Here is a 20,993-nt window from a genome sequence, read left to right as displayed (position 1 = left end):
CCCCCCCCCCCCCCCCCCCCCATCAAATCACAGGCTCATATGGAGTGTAACAGGGATGCTGGGTTTTTTGTTCAGAGTGTAAAAAGAGCAATCCAGCGCAGGTAATAAATTGAGAAATGTTCTTCCAGCCTGTCAGTTCCTGAGCATCATCCATGTTACTCTTCTTGTTCAAAGCTCCACTGACGCTCAGTAATAGTACACTCCAGTCCCCAAATTGCCAACTGTAGATATTCATCATTTTACTGCATAGAATCATCTGTATCAAGAGTCAGGGGACTCGTTCTCTCATAAAGTTAAGAAATTCTACTCTCAATTATTGTCAACCACTCCAGGTCAGTAGGATATATGCTGCTGTTTTCCCCACAGACTAAAACAGATGATTATAATGGGAAAAGGGCATTCTCCCCTGGAGGCCGCCGTGGTCCGCGGGTTCATCATGAACACAAGTTTTTGCTCCTGATGGTCACGGTGATGTTATAGTCTATCAGGTGTGATGTGTTCACCGTTTGAAAAAACCAGAGCATGCATTAAAGCAGGTAAGCTATTTGGGTATCAGGGTTACACAACATTACAAAGACCCATACAACTACAATTTCAAATTGTTGCTAAAGCGCACAAGACAGGATTTCCAAAGATGGTCTGAACTCCTTTTTACACTGGCAGGCCGAGTAAACATGGTTAAGATTGCCTCGATTCTTACAACTATTTCAGATTATCCCCATCATACAAACCAAGTCCTGGATCAAAAAGCTGAATAGTGATATTACCTCCTTTTTTTGGAAAAACTCCACCCCTCAAATTAAAACAGCTTACCTGGAGATGCCTAAGGAAGCAGGTGAACAGGGTTTGCTTAACGTTTTGTTTTATTACTGGTCAGTCAACATCTCCAAACTGAATCACTGGATTCCTACATACAGAAACAAAGAAGGGCCAACATGGGCCTCTATGGAACTTAACCCCAATCACCCACTCTTACCCATGTCTATCCTGAGTGGCCCCCTACCCGTCAGCGTAGGTCGTCATGGTTTGAACTCAGTTGTCCAAAACACTCTTAAAATATGGTTTTAATTCAGGAAATATTTTCATTTCAGTCAGGCAATTTCTTTGCTTCCACTAGCAAACAATCATTTGTTTCCTCCATCCCAGATTGACACTGTCTTCCAAGCATGGCATAAGAATGATTTGGTATTTTTTGGTGACGTCTTTGTCAAGGGCTAATTTGCTTCATTTGACAAATTACAAAAAGACCACAACCTCCCCAACAATCATTTTTTCAGATACTTATAGGTACGCAGCGCTGCTAAGAAACACTTCCCATTTCCCTCTTTACTACGGAAAAGTGCAATTGATACCATACTGGTCCTGGACCCTACAATGAAAAGAAGGGTGTCTAAAATCTACAAAACAGTACCCGCCCCCTCCAGTGGGATAATGCATGGCATGGGAAGAGGACTTGGGCGTTACATTGTCCAACGAGACATGGTGATGTAGTTTAAAACGCATACACACCACCTCTTTATGCACAAGACATGGCCTTATTCAATTTAAAATTGTGCATCGATTGCATTATTCACCTGAGAAACTTGCCAAAATATATCCCGGCACCAATCCTGTTTACCCGAGGTGCGGTCACAGTCCAGCTAAATTGGGTCACATGTTCTGGTCTTGCAATTCACCTAACAACTTCTGTGCGAGGTACTTTGAAGCGGTCTCAGTGGCTACAGTGGCTCTTGATCCAACAGTTGCTGTTTTCGGGCTGTTCCCATCAGAAAAAAAATTGATGGTCCTCCAGGCAAACGCTGTAGCATTTCTTACACTTCTAGCCCGGAGACAAATTCTTTTACACTGGAAGTCTGTGATACCTCCCTCGTTTAGACACTGAGTCAAAGAGATGCTCTTTGCTAAGTCATTAGAGAAGTTGAGATATAATCGTAATAATTTGTAGATATGGGATAGATGTGCAAAAACCTGGGCCCCCTTTATAGAATTTGTTGAAAATGTATCCCTCACATGATGTAATTCTCCTTTGCCCATCAATCGTATAACGTTATATGTGTTATGATGCTGCATAATGTTGCCAGTCTGAGCAGTGTGACGTGAGGTTCAGGAACTGTGTGTAGCTATATTTGTGTACCCACCTCTTTTTCTCTTTCATTTATTTAATTTTTTTTATTAAATATTTTTATTTTTTCCCCCTCTTTTGTTGTTGTTTGATCCTTGGAGGTTGGGTTGGGACGGGTTGGTAACATGTTGTATCTTTCTTCTATGTAATTTGAAAATATAGAAATAAAGTTCACAAAAAAACAGATCCACCACAGAACCACCACACATTAGACTAAATGGGACAGAGAACAGCTGGTTGCAGCATCTTTAATTGCATTGCATTCAGTAGGGGATACATACTGTATGTATGGAAACACAGAAATAGTCATGGAAAACCAAGGTAAATTACAATTATGATATAAAAACTATGAGATGCAAGTCAAAATTATGACATTTAAGTCAACATTATGAGAAAAATCAAAATTTAAAAAATATTATTTAGTAAGTCAAAATGTTTAGTTATCCTGGTGACAGGGGATTCTGTCGGGTTATTTTCCATCAATCAATCAATAAATAAATAAATAGATCAATCAATCAAGCAATCAATCAATCAAACAAACCGTTTTTATTTGTCGAAAGAAATCTTACAAAGCAGAATTCCAGTGAAATGTAATCCCATCAGCTTCTTTAACTCGTGGATGATTCATCATAAAGTAGAATGTGGCCATCAGATTGGCACATAGACAAAGAGTTACCCGGTTTAATGGCACTAGCACTTCAAGATCCAGCCAAGTCACAGCTTGTGACATCATGCTGGAAACCAACGCAGGCACGGAGTCCAGGTCAACGTCCGACAGATACAAGATAGCAGGATGCCCAGCAGAGAAGTCAGTCGGTGTTCAATTCTTCCACGCTGGCCTCTGTTCCCGTCTCTGATGTAGAGTGTATGTGTCAAGCGGACATGTAGGGACATTTAGTTTTTTCAATTGGCAGTGACAACATTATTGCTGTAGTGATTAATAATCCCTAAGTATTTTCAGCATTGTCAGTCATGCATGATGGAGGTACAATTTTAGAAAGATAATTTCTAACCTATTTTATAGGCAATTTAAAATGTAAGTTTTATTTTTTATTATAATTCAAAATATGGTCAATTTATAGATGAGAATTAGCCATCATCATGGATACAATTACATCACAACCTGCTTTGACATTACTGCTTCCACAACACACAGACAGAGCAAATCATCATTAAACAGTAAGACCGGTAACATCAGAAATAGTTTCATCTGTCCCCATCTGAAATGGCTGTGCAGAAGTGCCTTGTCAAAATGGGAAACACGTACAGTCAAGATGGAGAATGATTATACATGCCAGGTGTGCTCTGTTAATATAACTGTGCAGTCCTCATTTGGGCTGGGTATGGGATGATGTGTGGCCATAATGGCTCCTTAACAATGGCGGCAAGAAGAGAGTTGGATGGGGGGCAGGGAGTAATCAATTGCTTGGGTTTAATGGAGGCAAAGATTGGGCAGTCCCCAAGCTCCTAGAGAGCCGGTTTGGAGTCTGGATGGATTGCCAGTGCCTATAAGAGATGGATGGTGCCATCATGAATAACTCATATACGTCTTAAAGAGCACCTGGGCAGAAAGACGGTCAGAAAAAAGGCGCGGGTGTGTGCTTCTGCCATTATTTCTCACAATGATTGCAGCACCTTGTGCACTTCATCAGTTCAAGTAGACAATCTGGCTCACCTTGGGAACAAACCTGAGCTTATTGAAAAGCTGCAGATGCAAAAGGAAAATAAAATTTTGAAATCATTTTTTTTAAAGCCACATGCAATGAATTTGGAAGGACTATGCTTGTGGTTTTTCATGGATTAGGTCATTGATTGCAAACAGTATTCTCCACAGCACTGTCATGTGTTTTCTAAATCCTACTACACGTTTTTGTGTTGATTTCTATACAGTTGTTAGTTTCTATGTTATCTCACTATAGCATTTAAATAAACTTGCAGACATGCATAAAATAGGTCATCTGTTGCAATGATTTTGTCAAAGTTTTAAGAACAAACTCTCTCACACTGTCGTTCTGATGCTGATTGATCCTCTTCTGTATTGACTGCTGTAATGACTGCTGACTCACAAATCACAGATGTTGGGAGTGCCCTTGAACGCACCAACAAGAGAAAAAAAGTCTCTGCTGGTAACTTCATTACCAAGTGATGTTTATACAATTTTGACAATTAAAAAGACTCAATATGGACTTTGATGGATTACCCAGAGTAAGCAATTTGCAGTTTCCATATTAAAAAGAGTGAAAGCAATGACTGCATTAAAGGTAAACATAAAAACTTAAAACCTCAAGTACGTTCCTTATGAAACCTAGAACCGAACTGATAATGAACTGATAATTATTTTTAGACATCATTTCAATATTTTCTTTTTTTAAGTCCCTGGTTACCTTGTGCTCCATAGCTGTTTGAGAACAGGTATAACATCTCTTACCATCTGACATCCAACATCTTAATGCTCCCTCCAGAAACACTAACGGCTACTTGGATGATGAAGCTCCCATTGTGGGCAGAGCTGAGATTTTTCTATAGGGGATCCCATGCAGGAGGTAAGCTTAGTAAGTTAGTCAAGGTTTTAGTGGGTAGCCTGTTTAAAGAGCAAATGAAAGCTTGTTTAGTGGTCAACTGTAGATATGTGTGTATTTTTTTCTCTCCAAATCATTGACTCATTTTAATTCAGTGATAAAGGAAATAAAAAAGCAACTGATGCTTGACCTTAGATGTAACTCCTTGAATATCACCTACTTGACAGGACGGAGGACCAGAATCGCCCCTCGTCTTTCCACCAGCCTCTTGAGGCTTTGTTTAAGTGATGACAAGAGCTTGATGCTCAGGACACCTTCCTCGCTTTCTCCCAGCCTCATCTTGCTTCTGTGCTTGTGCAGTGGGGCTGTGGTTCTGGGTCAGGACACGGCCCCACAGGGGAGAGGCTGATATAGACCTTTGAAGCTGTCTAAGTTGCTTGATCATCTCGCTGTCAGGGAGACACTCAGAGAGGCAGCCACCCTCCGACTTTGGGAGTGGACAGCTCCCCCTTGCCATTAACAATCAGCCAATGAACCTGTCACTCTCCCCATGGAAAACAGATCATTTGGGCCAGGGCAGTAATAGGTTTATGAGTGAGTACGAGTGTCCCTGAATTATTATGTAAAGCTTGTTGTAGTACCCTGACTATTCTTCTCCAGCTCTTTCTCATCACTGATGCTGATGAGGGTTGTTTTAGCGAAGTAGAGCAGGCTGGATGGAGGTAATTAACATTGACAAATTCAATTGTATGCATAAATTACTGACATTATTATAGAGTATGGCTTTACCCATCAGTTAGGCTGGACACAAACTGCTGAAGTGATACTTTTGCAGCTAAAAGGACTATCTCTGTGAAATAGATTTCCCTCACCCCAGTGTCTCTGCCTTTGCAAGACAAGCCTTTTTTCAGCTGCAAGGACATGCTGGCCTAATTTGTGAGTTAACAAGCATATAAACTACACTCTTCCTGAGGCAGTGGCAGAGTAAAAAATATTTGTGTGTGACTGGATATTGGAGCTGGAGAATACAAGATCTAAGATCAGAGCGTCTCGGTTCATATGAACTTAACTCCCTGACTGGCTGCATGAATATGCATATTTAACCTGCCAGAGAATATCACCGCTTATAGTTTTTTTCACTAACTAATCAGGACTCCCTTTTTTCTCCCTATTTTGTTTGTTCACGCCCAAAGTCTTGGCTGGAGAATGTTATACTTTAACCAAGGACCATCTAAAGGATGTGAAGATGATTCACACCACTCAGCCTCGGAGGAGTTTGATGAGGCTGGGAAAAGAAAGTTAATTACAAAAAAAATCTAAAGTTAAGTGTCTTTTTGGCCTGACTTCGACAGCTTGTATTCAAACTTATTATTACCAAAACTTATTTTTATTTATTTAGACTGAGGGCACAGTTCACATCATCACTACATTTAAAAAGAAGACAGCTTTGGGTCACTCAAGTACAAATCTGAAATAAATTATGATATGGCCTCCTGGTTATTTGTTATAACAACATGAGCTTGAGAGATGAGTCTTTCTTGTCCCGCTTTATTTATTGTATGCCTCTCAGATTACATGACCAAAGCACAAAGCTGCTCTGCTGTTAAAGGAATAATCATCATCACACACCCTCGATGAGTCAGTTTAGAGGCACAGATGAAAACAAACACACTGTCTGGCATGAAAGCCACTGACATTTGAATTATGGTTTGTCAGAGCCCTGTTCCTTCAACCCCCACCATGTCCTACTTTTCTGCCATTTAAAACCTCTTAATGGGTAAAATTGTGTAATTTTAATCCAATATTTAAGCAGTTGAATTTCCATAAAACTCTGACCTTTTTCAGGCACGAGGACGAACATCCCAGCTTTCATTTAAGATGGAAAGGAGTTAGAGGATACGCTGTGTGACACGCCTGCATGCCTCTATGCCGAACTTGACTCTCTATCTCTGTCTCATTTATGAGAAGTGCAGACGCAGCAGAAGTCTGGTCTGAGGACCTGGCCCAGTCTTTTAATGTGTTTGGAATATGATCTCATAGACAGGCTATATTGATATGAGGAAAACAAAATGCAATCAATAGCTTCCCTGAAAAGATACCAAAGTGTATCACACAGCAACTTGTTTAAATGTAGGCACGAATGACTGTGTTCTGACAAGGCTCTTAGTCGTTTCCTGTCTTGGCTCTGAGGAGGGCATCAAAGCTTGACCCTTTATCCCCAACACTTAGTTTGTGGTTGTGTCTGGACACATGCAGATGTTTTTGCATTATAGGGTTGTCCATGTCAATGCTTCATTTAGACAAATTACTGTATAAAACGCAATGCATGCCCAGGTGTATTGAGCCTCTCAGTGACTTTAATATAATTCATTCTCCTGCATGGGCTGAAAATGTTATAAAGCTTTTATTGGCGGTTGGCAAGTTTCCTGAACGGATTGCCCCTCTGGACTACAGCATCCATCCATCCATTTAGAAACAATGCTCAGCCTCCTTCCTTCTGATCCTCCTCACTAAAGGCCCTGCATCCATTTGTCTGGTGTTGCTCATGTGCTGGATTCAGCTAGATTCATTTTCTGCGGGGGGAAATTGCTGCACTGATTGGCCCCTTTACTCATGGATTAGCCATTAAAAAGCTGTTAGTGACTCTCTCACTATCAGCTCAATGCAATCATCTCACTAGAGATAAGGTCATTATTACAGTGTGCGCAGAGAGGTTCAAATCCTTCTTGAACTCTATTCAGTATAAATTGGTGCATGCACTGGAAGGAGGTAATGGACAAATCATTGCTCCCTCTGAGATATCATTGCTATTGAGTCTGTATCATCATATTGGAAAAAGCCATTAAGAGGTTTTTAGTCTGTTTGCATGAGTGTATTCCTCATACACTGTTGTTTATTTTACATAGAGCACCAGCAGCTTTCAACACTGCACATTTCTACCTGTTGTACATCTAAAAGACACCATAGTTCAGGGGTATTTTTGGAAATGAAAGACAGCTACAGTGTTTACTGTCTTTACTTGAACACTTCACAAGCCAGCGGGCAGTACAGCACTGCATTTCTGGTTCATAATTAGCAGTGTAGGAGGATGTGAGACTATACAAGAAGTGTACAAGAATAAGAGGAAATATGTAGACTATTAAAATGTTTTGTTTCTATCTGGTTCACTGCCTGTCCGTACTTCATTTCAGGTGGTCAGGACACCTGCAGGTACATCTATTCACTGACCCGGTTCTGTTACCACCCGAGATAAATTATACATTGTGTTTATCTATCTTTTGTACCTTGTTGCCTAGAGGTAGAAAGCAACTTATCGAGTGATCTGAAAAGAAAAATATAGTACACCGTACAATCTTCTTAATACAAGTCAGCAAGACAAGCTTTGCCTTGGGAAATGAGAAAGGTCTTTCGGGGAGCTGTACTGAACCACGCCAAGCTCTGGTGCCTCTCCTTATCGGAAAAAAAGCAATATGCACAGCCCACAACCTCTTTGAAATTCAGCAATTAAATGTCAAAGCCAATAACTTGCATGTTCTTACATCTGTAGCCCACAAATACCCACACACACTCAGTTGGTATTCATTTACAGATATTTGTACAACATCGAAAGTGGTGTGTAGGCATTTGTCAGCATTTGCTTGATCAGTGCAACTGTTCCTTTTGATTACAGCTGGAATCTGTCACAATACAGACAGCTGGGACTTTCATTTACAGTGTAGTTCTGCATGAGAGTAGGTCTAGTCACAACAGCAAATGTACTGCATGTGGTCAATACAAGTAACAACTTAGTTTGTATGTGTTTGTGTGTGTGTGTGTGCGTGTGTGTGTGTGTGTGTGTGTGTGTGTATGTGTGTGTGTGTGTGTGTGTGTGTTTTCCAGGCGGGTCCTCAAGGTGGTTGTCCTCTCACTGTGATTGTTGCTGCAAGAGCCACAAAAGCGAACGTGAAGGAGAGAGCGGCACTTCCTTCAATGAGCTCTCTACTTCCTGTTCTGAGACCCAGTCGGAGGCCAGTTCCCCTCAAGGAACCGTCATCTGTGGTCCCGTGAGCCGGCGCGCCAATGTCCAGACGCTGGACCGTCCCATGCCCAAAGGACCAGTTCACATGCTGCAGCAGGCAGAGATGCGCCGCAAGACTGACATGCTGCGAGTGAGAACCTTCGGGGTCCGAGAACGAGAGGCCGCAAAAAGGAAAGCCAACAAGGAGAAGTTGACTCCAGAGCAGGAGCTGGAGAAATGCATCCAGGAGTTCAGGCGCATTCGAATTCCTGATCGCTTTCCGGAGAGGAAATACATGTGGCAATCAGAGCTCCTGAGAAAGTACCGTCTCTAAATATGAGTGTGAAGAAGAAGAAAGGGATTGAAGTATTATTGCTCCATCAATGGAGAGTATTAACTGCGTAAGCAATAGCACCCTCTAAGGCACAAACTGTATTAGAAAAAAACCATGGCCACTGTCCCTTTAGCATGAATAGCTGAGCACACAAAGTACAAGGCAGTTTGAGTCATTAATTTGTAAAGTATGCACAGTGTTGTGGATGATATGCACATGTGTAAATCAGGTTACTCCTGTTGGGGCTTACATCACTGACCCTGTCTTCACTTCAAATAGCAGGCAGTGTACTAACTACTATATCACTAGTTGAAGCAACAAAGCAACCTCAGGGGCAACATCATTTTAAATCATCAACCTATCACACACTTTATGTGCAATTGCCCACAATAGCATAGTTTTTTTGTTTTTTTTAATGGATGTACCCATATGGTGCTGAGAGTTAGCAATGGAATATCACTATAGCCTACTCCACTGATAACACATGTACTTAAATAAGGCTTTGATATCAGCACTGCATGTCATTTCACCCTTAGCATAATTATGCAATATCAAACAAACTTTAAATTCATTGTTTTGTGTGATGGGTTAAAATGGTGTGTTATGAGTGGGGCTAATTTAAATGAGGAAAGCACTGCCTAGATCTGTTTGCCATTGTAAATCTTTTTGTCCAATGTTGTCATTACGTGTTGGATAAATGATGTTATGTAGGAGATAGAGTAATGTCAATGGATATTTGACTAATCCTTGATTGTAAATGTGCAAAAAAAAACTAATAAATGGGTGGGAATTGTATTGATACTTATTGGACCTTTATGTGTTCTTCAGTTAATTAAGATTAAGACAGAAATTCAGAATTTAGAGCCTTATTCTCATAATTCAATCACTAAATTTCCCCCAAACAGGGATTGACCAATCACAGCTCAACAGTCATAACAAAAAGGCCTGACAACAGGGTTGGCGTATGTAGGATAACATTTTTAAGATAAGATTATTTGTCCATTTAACAATTCACAGACAGTGACTCGTGATGGAGCTTAGGCTTTCTCACAATATGCATGTTCAAGTTGAGTTGTTTTGAATGCACCAGTAAGCCCAATATTTATTTATTTTTCTTAGCCTATGGCTTAACTGTTTTCATGCACAATATGAACAAGCTTCCAGCCGTGCTGTCTTGCAATTTAATGTTATCTGTCACAAAAATAGTTTGACTGATGGACACATACCCACACATCATGGTTACGCCAACTTGCGTTAACAAAAACTCTGATGTGATTTGTTGGCGTGTCAAAAAATCGTTGTTTTGTAAAATTACATTTTTACATGTATTTATTCTCGTGTTTATGACTCATGTACGATAGTTTTCCTCAAAATATGCTAATTTTAAGCTTGGCACTGCTGCCTAACAAGCTTCAGCTTTAGCATTGGTTTACCCAGGCTACACGCTGAAGTGGTGTGCTGTGCAAAGTGCTATAGTTATAGTGTTGGAATCTTGTTTAGCATTCCCAAAGCCTTAGATCATATATAATTGTGTTTAATTACCTGCAAAACGTTTGCATGTCTGGCTAAAAGCTAACTGTGCAAACTAACCCAGTGCTTTGCTTGAGGCATATCTTTTAAATCTCTACAACTGAGATGGCGGGTGCAAAGTCAGCATGACTTATAGTAAAAAATGCTCCAATTGTTAGAACAAGACCCAGGTTGAAATAAAATCCTATAGCAATAGCATCATGTTCCCATGTTTCTCTTGTCAGAGGTGACATGATTTTGCATGTAAGCACAATAACTATGTTTAAGATTTAAGACTGCGCAGGGCAGAAAACAAAAGTGTCTTCATTTGTTTTGCATTCGCCATCACCAGCCAACCAACCGCTCACAAAAACTGGCTTCTTTGAGACTTGAAATAGATCCCTCCTTGTTGACATTTCAGTGTGTGCCTCATTCTCTTGGGATGATCTCAAAGAAATGGGAAGAGATCCATAGCTGTTCATCACAAGCACCATTTATAGAGAGCACTATTTTTAGCAAACAGATTTTTTGCAGTACTGCCACATTGCATCCATAAGGAGCAAGGCTTAGGGACCGCATCACTGCAACCCCCAAAACAGCCTGTGTAATGAAAGATGAAGAGGAACTGCTTCTCTCTTGGGACAGTGTGTGCCCTACAACAAGTTCAAAGAGTAACGCTTTGTTACATTTACTCCATGTGCAAAAATGCATATGACAATAACAAAATTATAAAACATAAACTCCCAAAGCCCTTCTAGCTTTGTCAGTTTAGGCACCAATGCAAACTGAAACCAATAATCCTGGACAGAAAAATAAAACAGCCTACAACCTTAGTTTACAAAAAGAAAGTAAAAAAAATCTCTGCTTTTAAGTCTCTATTTAGCTGCTATTTAACTAAGGAGAGATATGGGTCAGGATGTGAATGGACTTCCAGAAACTCATAAAAAAGGAATCTTAATACTCCAGCAGAGAATAAAATGGCAAAAACCTGGAAGTGGATAGTAACATAATGAATTTGTCAGAGATACAGTGGCATCTCCTCCATTCGGCACTCAGACCCATATCTCTTCCTTTCAGCTTCCATTCAATAGTAACACAGCATAAAATCTCTCAGTTTGAAATCCAATGCCCCTTTTCCCGTCTTTGAAAAACAGATCCGCTTTGGATGGCGTTTTGCCCGGCACTTAGCACAATCTGAATTCTAATACTCAAATAAAAAAATCAATGAATCTGTTCTTGCGTATCAAATGTGCAATACGTCACAGCGTTGCCTGGCCTGGCCTGGCCTGGCCCAGCCTGGGTGACCTTGCTGTTCTATCCCACAGAACCACCTGAACGCAGACGTTGCCACGCTGCTTTCCTTACAGATCAATAGCCTAAGATCCTGGCCCCGGTCTTACAGTCTTTGTAGACGGTCGATAACTAACATCCTCCTCTACGATGCAAAGTAACATTAACTCTTCAATCAAAAAGCATCACTGCCACCACTAACTGCCCTCAATTATCTGGCAGGGTTGCCTCTAGGCGTTACATTTCCCACAAAAGCTTTCTTTAGCATGAGACTGACAGAATGATTACTGCCCTTGTATTAGAAAATTACCGCAAAGCCTGAGAGTGGGAGAATTGCCCTGCTTATCAGATATTAGGCACCCACAGAAAATTGAAATGTGTTATTCACACATGGAATAATAGAGGCATCATATAAAGCCAAGCAAATAGGATTTCATTTTTCATACAATGAATATGAGGATTAGACTACAAGGTTTGGAGAGAGACTGGAATTTACTTGTTGTAATGTTATAAATCTGAGGTGAGATTGTTATTGTAGCAACGTGGAAGAGGTCTGGATCTATACATCAAGGCAGCAGCATAATCATTTCTGCTAAGCTTGACATTCGGAATACAAAGATAAAACATGCAATGTATCTGTTTCTATTGAAAAAATACCCAGACTCTTATTTGGAGAGGTATTGTTGCCTGCAGCGTGTCTCCATAAATATCAAACACCAACATTTTATTCTGCTCACTCAAATGATTTTAGAGGACTGACATCTCAGGATGTGAATTGAAATGTGTTGGCCTAACTGGGAGACTCAAGATCTTTCTCCTGACGATTACTTCTCTGTGTCTTTCTTATTTGTATATTTGTTTATCATGATGGCAAAAAGGTATTCCCATGATCATGATATTCTATTTCTGTAAAAGGTCAGATGTTGATGATGTGCAAATGTTTCATGCTCACAAAACATCTGAAAACTGAAAAGCTGAAAGTGGTTTACCCAGATGATACTTGCCCAAATTATTATATTTTAAATGGAAAGATGGCTTAGTCACACCAAAACATATTTGTGTTAAAACCCTGGGGCCCAGTTTTCCCATTAGTGTCACATCATTTATTTATTTGTTAAAACATATTGCATGGACCTTTATGACTGTCAACAGGCTCAGTCTCACCCTTCTAAGCCATTGTGCTCAGAGCTTTGCTTATACTAAGCCTACACACTGCGCTTATTCATGCGGAGCCTGCAGGGACGTAGTTTGAGAAATAGGAGCCAATTTGAAAGCCCTAGAGCACATTTGGGGTCTTACTCTGCCCTAATTCTGCCAAGTCTAATATGTGGAAATACCAGTGAAACATATAATAAATAAGTCCAGGGGAAAAAATGACAAAATCACAGTGAATGTCATCACCATCACCCTTTGCAGAAAACTGGGAGTGATACGCTGCATGGTGGGACTTCCCTAGTGTAATACACACATGTGGACCCAACACAGGATCACTAAGGACCTACAAAACATTCCCATTAAGTCTGTGGGCCCCCCGTCCCCTTACATTTCATCCCCCACTTCACCATTTAATGCCTCAGCCAGGATCATCAAATCATCAAATTTGGTTGTTAAACATGTAATTTGACAATGCCCTTACCATGCTGATCTCTACTTCAAATTCACAGGAGTCTGTGCAGAGAAAAAAAAGCTAAACTTAAAAGGACAGTTTCCCCAAATCACCCAAAAACATGCATTTTCACTTATTTCTGGTGGCATTGCTGTGAGTCATGCATGAGTTTTTGTTTCATCCTTTTAGATATTAGTCTCTAAGTTTTCTTCTACCACAACAAAGAGGAATAAAGTTTTTGTTTGTGATGCTTAAAAAAGTAACAAAAAATAATGTCTAACAGAAACTCTTCCCAAAAACTGTGTCCTAGTTACTCTGGAAAATCGACAGACTTTAAACAGGTTTGTTAAGACTCCACTGAAAAAAAATGTTCCTTCAAAAACTGTTGACAGTCAGGTTTGTGGATTATTCAGGATAACGAGAGACTGACTTCTGAAAAGAGACGTGAGTTAATGATTGATTGAACTCCATTCCCCCCCCCCCCCCCTTATGTAAAGGTGGGTGCTAAAATCTCATTGGGACACTACCTGGGAAAGTAAAACCAAAGCATCTGTATGGCTAGATAACACCACAGATAAGTGAGAAAAATGTTTTGGCTGAACCCACTCTGTAATTTGTGGGGGTCCATGAATTTTTCAGACACAACACAACAAGTGTGATATTTAGTTTTACTTTATTTTTTGGACATTTTTGGCCTTTTGTTTTTATAAGACAGCTGAAGACATGAAATGGGAGAGAGAGGGGGAAGACATGTAGTTAAGGGCCGCAGGTCGGAGTCAAACCAGTGCCTGCTGTTTTGAGGAGCAAACCTCTATATGTGGGCGTGCGCTCTACCAGGTGAGCTACACAGGTACCCTTGATATTTTATTTTAAAAAGTCTGTGCTTTTTTGCTTTTTTGTAGACCATAAAAAAGCATAGATGTGTGAAAAAAATTACAATACATAGTCCACTCAGTTGGCAGTTTATAACGAGCTGGATTTAATACAAGCAATGCAATAAGTTTGGTCCACACGTTCAGCAAGGGTAAACACAATTAGAAACACCTCACAGTATAATAAAATGTAATTCAAGAAGGTAGGATTTATTGCAGGCCTGGCAACTGAGTCTCTTTATTTATTTATGAATACACACTTGAGGACCAAGACCTATAAGGGTCTTCCTTCAAATTAGGCCCTGTTGACAGAAGGCCTGTCCTTGCCATTAAAGGGCACACACACACACACACACACACACACACACACACACACACACACACACACACACACACACACACACACACACAGGCAATCTCCCTATCTCAGCTATCAGCTCATTGCTCTGGCGTCAGCACTAAGGTATAGCAACACACATACAATCTTTAATTTCCGTAGACAACTGTCAGCATTACAGTACAGTGAGTATCCGTGCAGTTCTACACATTCTTGGATCCTCTGGTATCCATCCAGATTTGTGCAAAAAATAAAGGTTCTGGATCCGGATGCAGAGTTCCAAATTAGGCAAAGGTCCTGAGCAAGAAGTGAGGGAGAGCGTGAGCTGGGCACCTACCCAAGCTCACCTGGGCTCCCCCTGGGAAAAAAAGAGTCCACTGTTAGTGCATAGAGAAGCCACTCCACTGCCTTGTTAAGAAGTCAGTTTTTCCTCTTGGCAGCTGTAGGAAAGCTGATTTACAGCCATGGTGTCTTCCACTCGTCATTTTCCCCCTCATTACCTTACCCCTTTCTCAAGGACTGCTCTGGAAAATATACAGGCTGAGTTAAGATGTTCTGACCGGAAATCCCATTGCTCATAAATCACCTCCAAAGGCTACAGATCAGCATTACTACACCACAGCGTAATGTAAAGGAGCTCTCAGCAGTGTGTGCTGCCGAGCAGGGCAGCGGTTATTATAAATCAAAGGCAGAGTAGAGAGTATATTGCAAAGGATAAAATACTGTACGACATTGTATTGTAAATCTGGAAAATAATCACAGATTGGCAGTGAGCTGTGATATCAGACAATGAACACAGCAGGACAAGTGAACAGTTATGATGTTATGGGACAATGGATGAGGACTTACACTCTTTCTTATGTCTGGAGGGAGGCTGGAATTATGGCAAGAACCTTTATACTTTTATTGAGTTTGTAGTACAGTAGAGAAAAGGAATATTTCATTTTTCTGTTTTTGTCAGTCAGATTTTGCGCTGTCAAAATTGCTGGTGTCAGCAAATGTGTCAGCCTATTAAAGAATCAGTTGGGGAACGTTATCTTAATTCCTCTCAACATTTTCCTAGCGCTGTGCAATTAGAATTGCATGCCCGGACCATACCTTGAGGTGTCGTTGCTTTAAAAAAACCTTCTCAAATAGTTTCAGAGCTCATTTCCTTGTCTGTGTAACCCTTTTTAGCATATCAGCGAGATAGCGAGCTGTTAATTTATTTCATGCCTTTTAACGAGGGCCTAGGGAGAAACCCCGCTTTGAATGCATTACAGAACTATTACTGTATAACCAAATAATCTTAGCATTAAATTTGAGCATTTAGTTTGACTCCAAGGCAATGGAGAGGCTTCAGGTTTAATAAAACAAATCTGAACTTAAAAATGATTTACATTGGAGCAAATCAGTCTGGGAGGGAGATGACTATTATGTGGCACACAATAAGGAAGCTTCTCTGTTTCTGACACAAATCTTTGAACGCAATCCAATCTATTTTCAGTGGTTAATCTGTTGTTTTAAAAGATGGCAGTGTAAAGCACTACACAACAGAAGCTGCATATTAATGCCAAATACATTTATTATTAAACAGAGTTTTTTTCTTTCTGGAGAAGTGATTATCTCATTGTCACTTTCCAGTGCAGGAATGCAGCATGTATTTTTAAGGGGTGGCATTTTCTTTACAAAGCTGAGTGCATTATGCATGTAAGAAACCCTCACGTTACCCATGGAGTACCAGATTAATCCTCCCAGAGATTAAATGCAGCACACAGATGGTGGTCTTGTTGAATCCACATCAGCTGACCTGTTACCATTGCTCTGTAATATCAACAGTGCACTAAACATATCTGCACAGATTACTGAAAACATATTTGGAAACGTGAAATTCAGGGAAACAATGCTGCACATGAATATTCTAGTGGTTGCTTTGGTGAGTTAAAATTAAGCATTAACGTTCCCGATTCAGATTATGGTAGAAACAAAAACAAAAATTAACATGGCCAAATAGATAGATAGAGATATGGTGTGTGAACTAAAATAGAGACTGTGAAAACAATTAATATTATTTAACATAGACTCTTATAAGGTTTTAAGCTGTACTTCTGCACAGTGCTTTAAGCAGTACCATTGTCCCCAGCATAATGATGACATGTACCATATTAACCATCTTACTGTAGTGTGCTGGCATCATGAGTAACAATTGCTTAATAGTAATAAATGCAAATTACAGCTGAGGTAAATGGGATTAGTTTGGTCCAAAGCATTGGAAACATTTAACTTTTGCTCTGATGGTGGGGCAAAATAAAAGTTAAGGCATCACCAAAGGTTATGCAGTTCATCGTATGGGGAACGTTTGGAGAAGGTTTTTAAAGCATTTTGAAGCAATCCATCCAACAGTTGTGGAGACGCTCCACTCATACTGTAGCCATAAATATCCACCTGCTGTTGGCAGTAAAGGAGAGGTCAGAGGATCGCCAAAGTCAGGACACATCGTCTAGGAACAACAACTCTGTCTGCACAAAATTGTGAAAATCCATCCACTAAATGTCCAGACATTTCTCAGGACTAGTAAAGCTTTGTCTAGCTGGTGGCAGAATAGCAAAATACAGTAAGATTTATATATATTTTTATAGTTCAGATAGTTCAGTCTAAACCAAAGTGGTGGACCGACGGACCACCATTGCCATCATCAGAGCCATGCCACGAGCATGGGTAAAACATGGTATACAATATTTAAAATAAGAGGTTACTGACTGTATGAGGTGGTAAGATGGGGGACTTGGATTCCTGACCTCAAGGTATTTATGAAAACTGGCTACAGTTTTATCTGCACTCTGGTCTTTTTGACTTGTGTAGTGTTGATGCTAACATACTACCACATAGTTTGTGAGTGTAAAAGTGTAAGCAACACAGAGACGAGTAGATGCTGTTTCTCTTGTAGCAATGAAAGTGTTAAGAACCATGCACTCTCATTAATCTCTATTGGCCTTTGTCAGCGCTTGGAAAGAAGGGCGAGATTACTCCCATCCCCGGCCTCAGACTCTCATTTAGCCACATGCTTCAAGCCATTATTCAGCCATCATAGGAAAGCCACAAAACAAATGATATTTACCTCAAAGGCCATATTACCTCAGGGGGAGCTACGAAGCTGGGAAGCCAAGACACTGAAAAAGGAAGTGGGGTAAAAACAAGAGTTTGAAACTCATCATAGAGCTGCACTGCATTCACTTTCTCTGCCAGTGTCAGGCTGTCATCTGTCATTTGAGAACATGACAAATGGCTGAAATGAGCTGGAGAAGGATTTGACACAGATGTCTGACATCACCATGTAATCCTTCACTACATGCTAGAAACGCCACGATGGGATGGATTTGATTGCCATGGTAACAAACTCAAAAATAATCCTGCAGACCCTGAAAGCCTGGGTGATTGGGTTTGATTTTCATTGTGGTATTACATAACGGCATGCTTCCACGCCAAAGAATGACTGATTTCCAAATTAGGGCACTAGTAATTAGTCACCCTCATGAAGAAGAGGTCTGTCACAGGGTATCGCCCAATCAAAGAGCTTACTCGTGTGGGTTGAACCTACAAGCTTCTTACAAAGCTGAACCAAAGCCTCAAAAGTAACAGTGATTAAAACTGCAGTACAGCTCTGTCTATGATTTGTTTTCATGCCTCAGACAGTCGTTTTTAAAGTAACAAGTGGTCGGGCTCAAGAAAGTGAAGTCAAGGTGAGAGAGGAGGAAGGTCGTGTGTGTTGAAGATGGGGTGCATGCGCTAGGTGAATGAGCTGCCCTGCATGTGTGTGTGTGCGTGCGTGTGTGTGTGTGTGTGTGTGTGTGTGTGTGTGTGTGTGTGTGTGTGTAATAAACCCACAGTTTGGATGCCAGCCATGAGTCAGGGACAGGTCTGCTGAGTGATTAACTTTAGATAAAGGAGACTACAGACCTGGCCAAGCAGGATCAGAGATCCTTGAAGAAATAGAGACGAGACCTACATACAGGACGAAGAACATCTTATTCCACAGTATCTGCTGCCTTAGAAAAAAAAAAAAACATGGAGTGTCTAGAAATCCTGGTTTCAGTCTTGTGCTGGATATACTTAGATACTTTGCAGAACTGGTGTTTAAACACTCAAATCATCATGTAAATTGAGTACGACAAGTGTGTGTGTGTATGTGTGTGTGAGCCTGGAGCACATTCAAAACCCCTCCAAGGGACTGGTGACATTTCTCCGTTTTGTGCGCAATACAGATTATACCCACAGTTTAATAGGAGTTGTGATCTGGCCTCCAGATAGCATTCACCTTAATCACTTCTGACACACTTTTCATCATGACTGCATCCACTGTAATGAAGAATGTCACAGGATAGTGATGCTTGACTGAAAGAAGAGGTTTACTTGTATATTAATATTTTCAACTTATATTTTCACATATGTTTACCTTTTCTAGCATCATTTTTCCTATTACCCGATGTAGGTTGGCCTAACAGGTAATGTACTGAGCTATAATTGAGTTGGAGATCTGTACCACAGATGTGTTCTTGTAACGGATGTGCTTGAATAACGATGTGGCAGAAAGAGAAAAGAAGAGGTTGCATAACTTATTTTTAATACTTCCAGTCTTTCTCCAAAATTGATACAAAGCAAACAGTGTGACACATGTATCTGCCTACTGAATGGGAATTAGACACACATAGGTGCACATCAAAGGGTGACTGAGGGGGTTTGTTCCACAGGAGATGAGTGAAATAAACTTGGCCAGTCATTTCGGATGTGAATTACTTTCATCATCCGCACACATACAGCAAGCCATAATAATCATGTTACTGTGTTTACTTTGTAAAAGAGAATTTGCCTGTTCACAGAGTCTGGAGGGACTATAAAAAGAGGCTATTTTCCTCATTCATAGGCCATGCAGCATACATGCGTACAGGCATGCTTGATTTTTGTCCTTGATGGAAAAGAGCCAAATCTTTTGTCTTCAATGTTTATTCACCTTTGAATTCACATAAATCTTTTAAAATGAGTCACACATGTATATTTGTAATTCTTTTTAAAGCGTAATTTCTTAAGCAACTGGCTATTGTAGGTTTTAACAAACGTTAATACACATTTGGTGCCTGTGAAAATAAACTACATGAAAATTACGTCTACATTGGACAATTCTGCACCTCAAAATGTACATCCACTGCCAACATTTAGCACCTATGCAGTAAGCAGTGTGCCCTTGAGCAAGGCGAAAGGAACGATGAGGTTGCATGAAGGAGACTGGAGTTTAATCAAAAAGATGAAATTTCCTTCATCTTAACCACGTGTTGTAGTTGCTAACCTTCACCATACCATAACCATTTAATTTGCCATGATCACAATATTTCCCTAATACGAACCACACTGTATTTGGCATTTATATTGCAAAAAGCAAGCACTTTAAGTTTTAAAGGTTTGTATTGAATATAAATCAATGTGGTTGGAATGGACATGTTACCAATTTAATGCGGCAATGGTGAGTAGTTTCTGAACAACACAGGATCAAGCTCAATCTTTGGCTTCACAGGCAAAGCTGGTCTTCTTTTCCTTTTACACTGTTTTGCCAAAACATTATACATAGACAATGCCAAAATGACCATTGTCAGATATCAGATGTCTGTTGAGATTAGGCCTTCCTGTTATAAAGCAGGAAAAGAGTACAAAGATATGGCTCCAACTCCATTTTTCGTTAATATTCCTTTTTACCAAAATATCTCCTTTATTTAAATTAACTATAAACTTATGTGTGCTTCTCAAATAATTGGATGCAAGACTGAGGGGAGAGCGACTTCACCTTTTTAGGACTGTGCCACAGTGTTCTAGTTTCCCATCAGGTTGGATAATGGACCATAGTGAGGGAACGCAGTGTCCTTTTTCAGGTCTTTCATGCCAGCACAGGACCTGGCCGGACACACAAGGCCTGATTCAGGGACTAAGAAAGTAGAAAAAAAGAGAGAGAGAGATGGGGTAACAGCCCCTTTGCGAGAGGGAGGCAAGCAAGAGGCCTGAAAGAAGAGAGAGGGGAGACGCAAAGGCAGTCCCAAAGGCAGAGAGGCAGCTGGCTCAGAGGTGTGCATCCCTATTTTTAGTTACCCTCATGCACATCTCCAACTCAAACAGCTGCTAGAGTATTTGCACACCAAAAGACTTCGGCACTATTGTTCCTGCAACAGAAAAGCTTGACTTGACACTGGCTCAGGTGTTTCAGCTCAAAGCTGAGGGCCCACACCTCAGCACTGCTTCCCTCAGGCTATGTTTTTAGTTGAGTTACTTTTACACACGAACACAAAGGTGAGGTCTAGTATAAAGTCACATAAGTGCTGCTGATGAGCACTGCCTGCAGTCTGACAAGTAAGACAGCTGTAGACACCATACGTAGGTCCTATTGG

At 40.5% G+C, this 20,993-nt stretch overlaps 1 protein-coding gene across 1 annotated transcript in view; it reads left to right on the top strand.

Annotated features, from left to right (window-relative positions):
* The window catches only part of LOC117951715 (BTB/POZ domain-containing protein KCTD16-like), a 13,460-nt gene extending 3,693 nt beyond the window's left edge, over positions 1 to 9,767 (top strand). The window contains exon 2 of the mRNA XM_034883572.1: positions 8,521 to 9,767. Coding sequence (XP_034739463.1) covers positions 8,521 to 8,972 — 452 coding nt within the window. The 3' untranslated portion in view covers positions 8,973 to 9,767. The remainder of the gene's footprint in view (positions 1 to 8,520) is intronic.
* Positions 9,768 to 20,993: the final 11,226 nt, after the last annotated feature.

This window comes from Etheostoma cragini, chromosome 10 (assembly GCF_013103735.1).
Source record: "Etheostoma cragini isolate CJK2018 chromosome 10, CSU_Ecrag_1.0, whole genome shotgun sequence".
NCBI classification, from domain to species: Eukaryota; Metazoa; Chordata; class Actinopteri; order Perciformes; family Percidae; genus Etheostoma; species Etheostoma cragini.
Note: the sequence above shows the minus strand (reverse complement) of the source record. Positions and strands in the feature narration are given on the sequence as shown.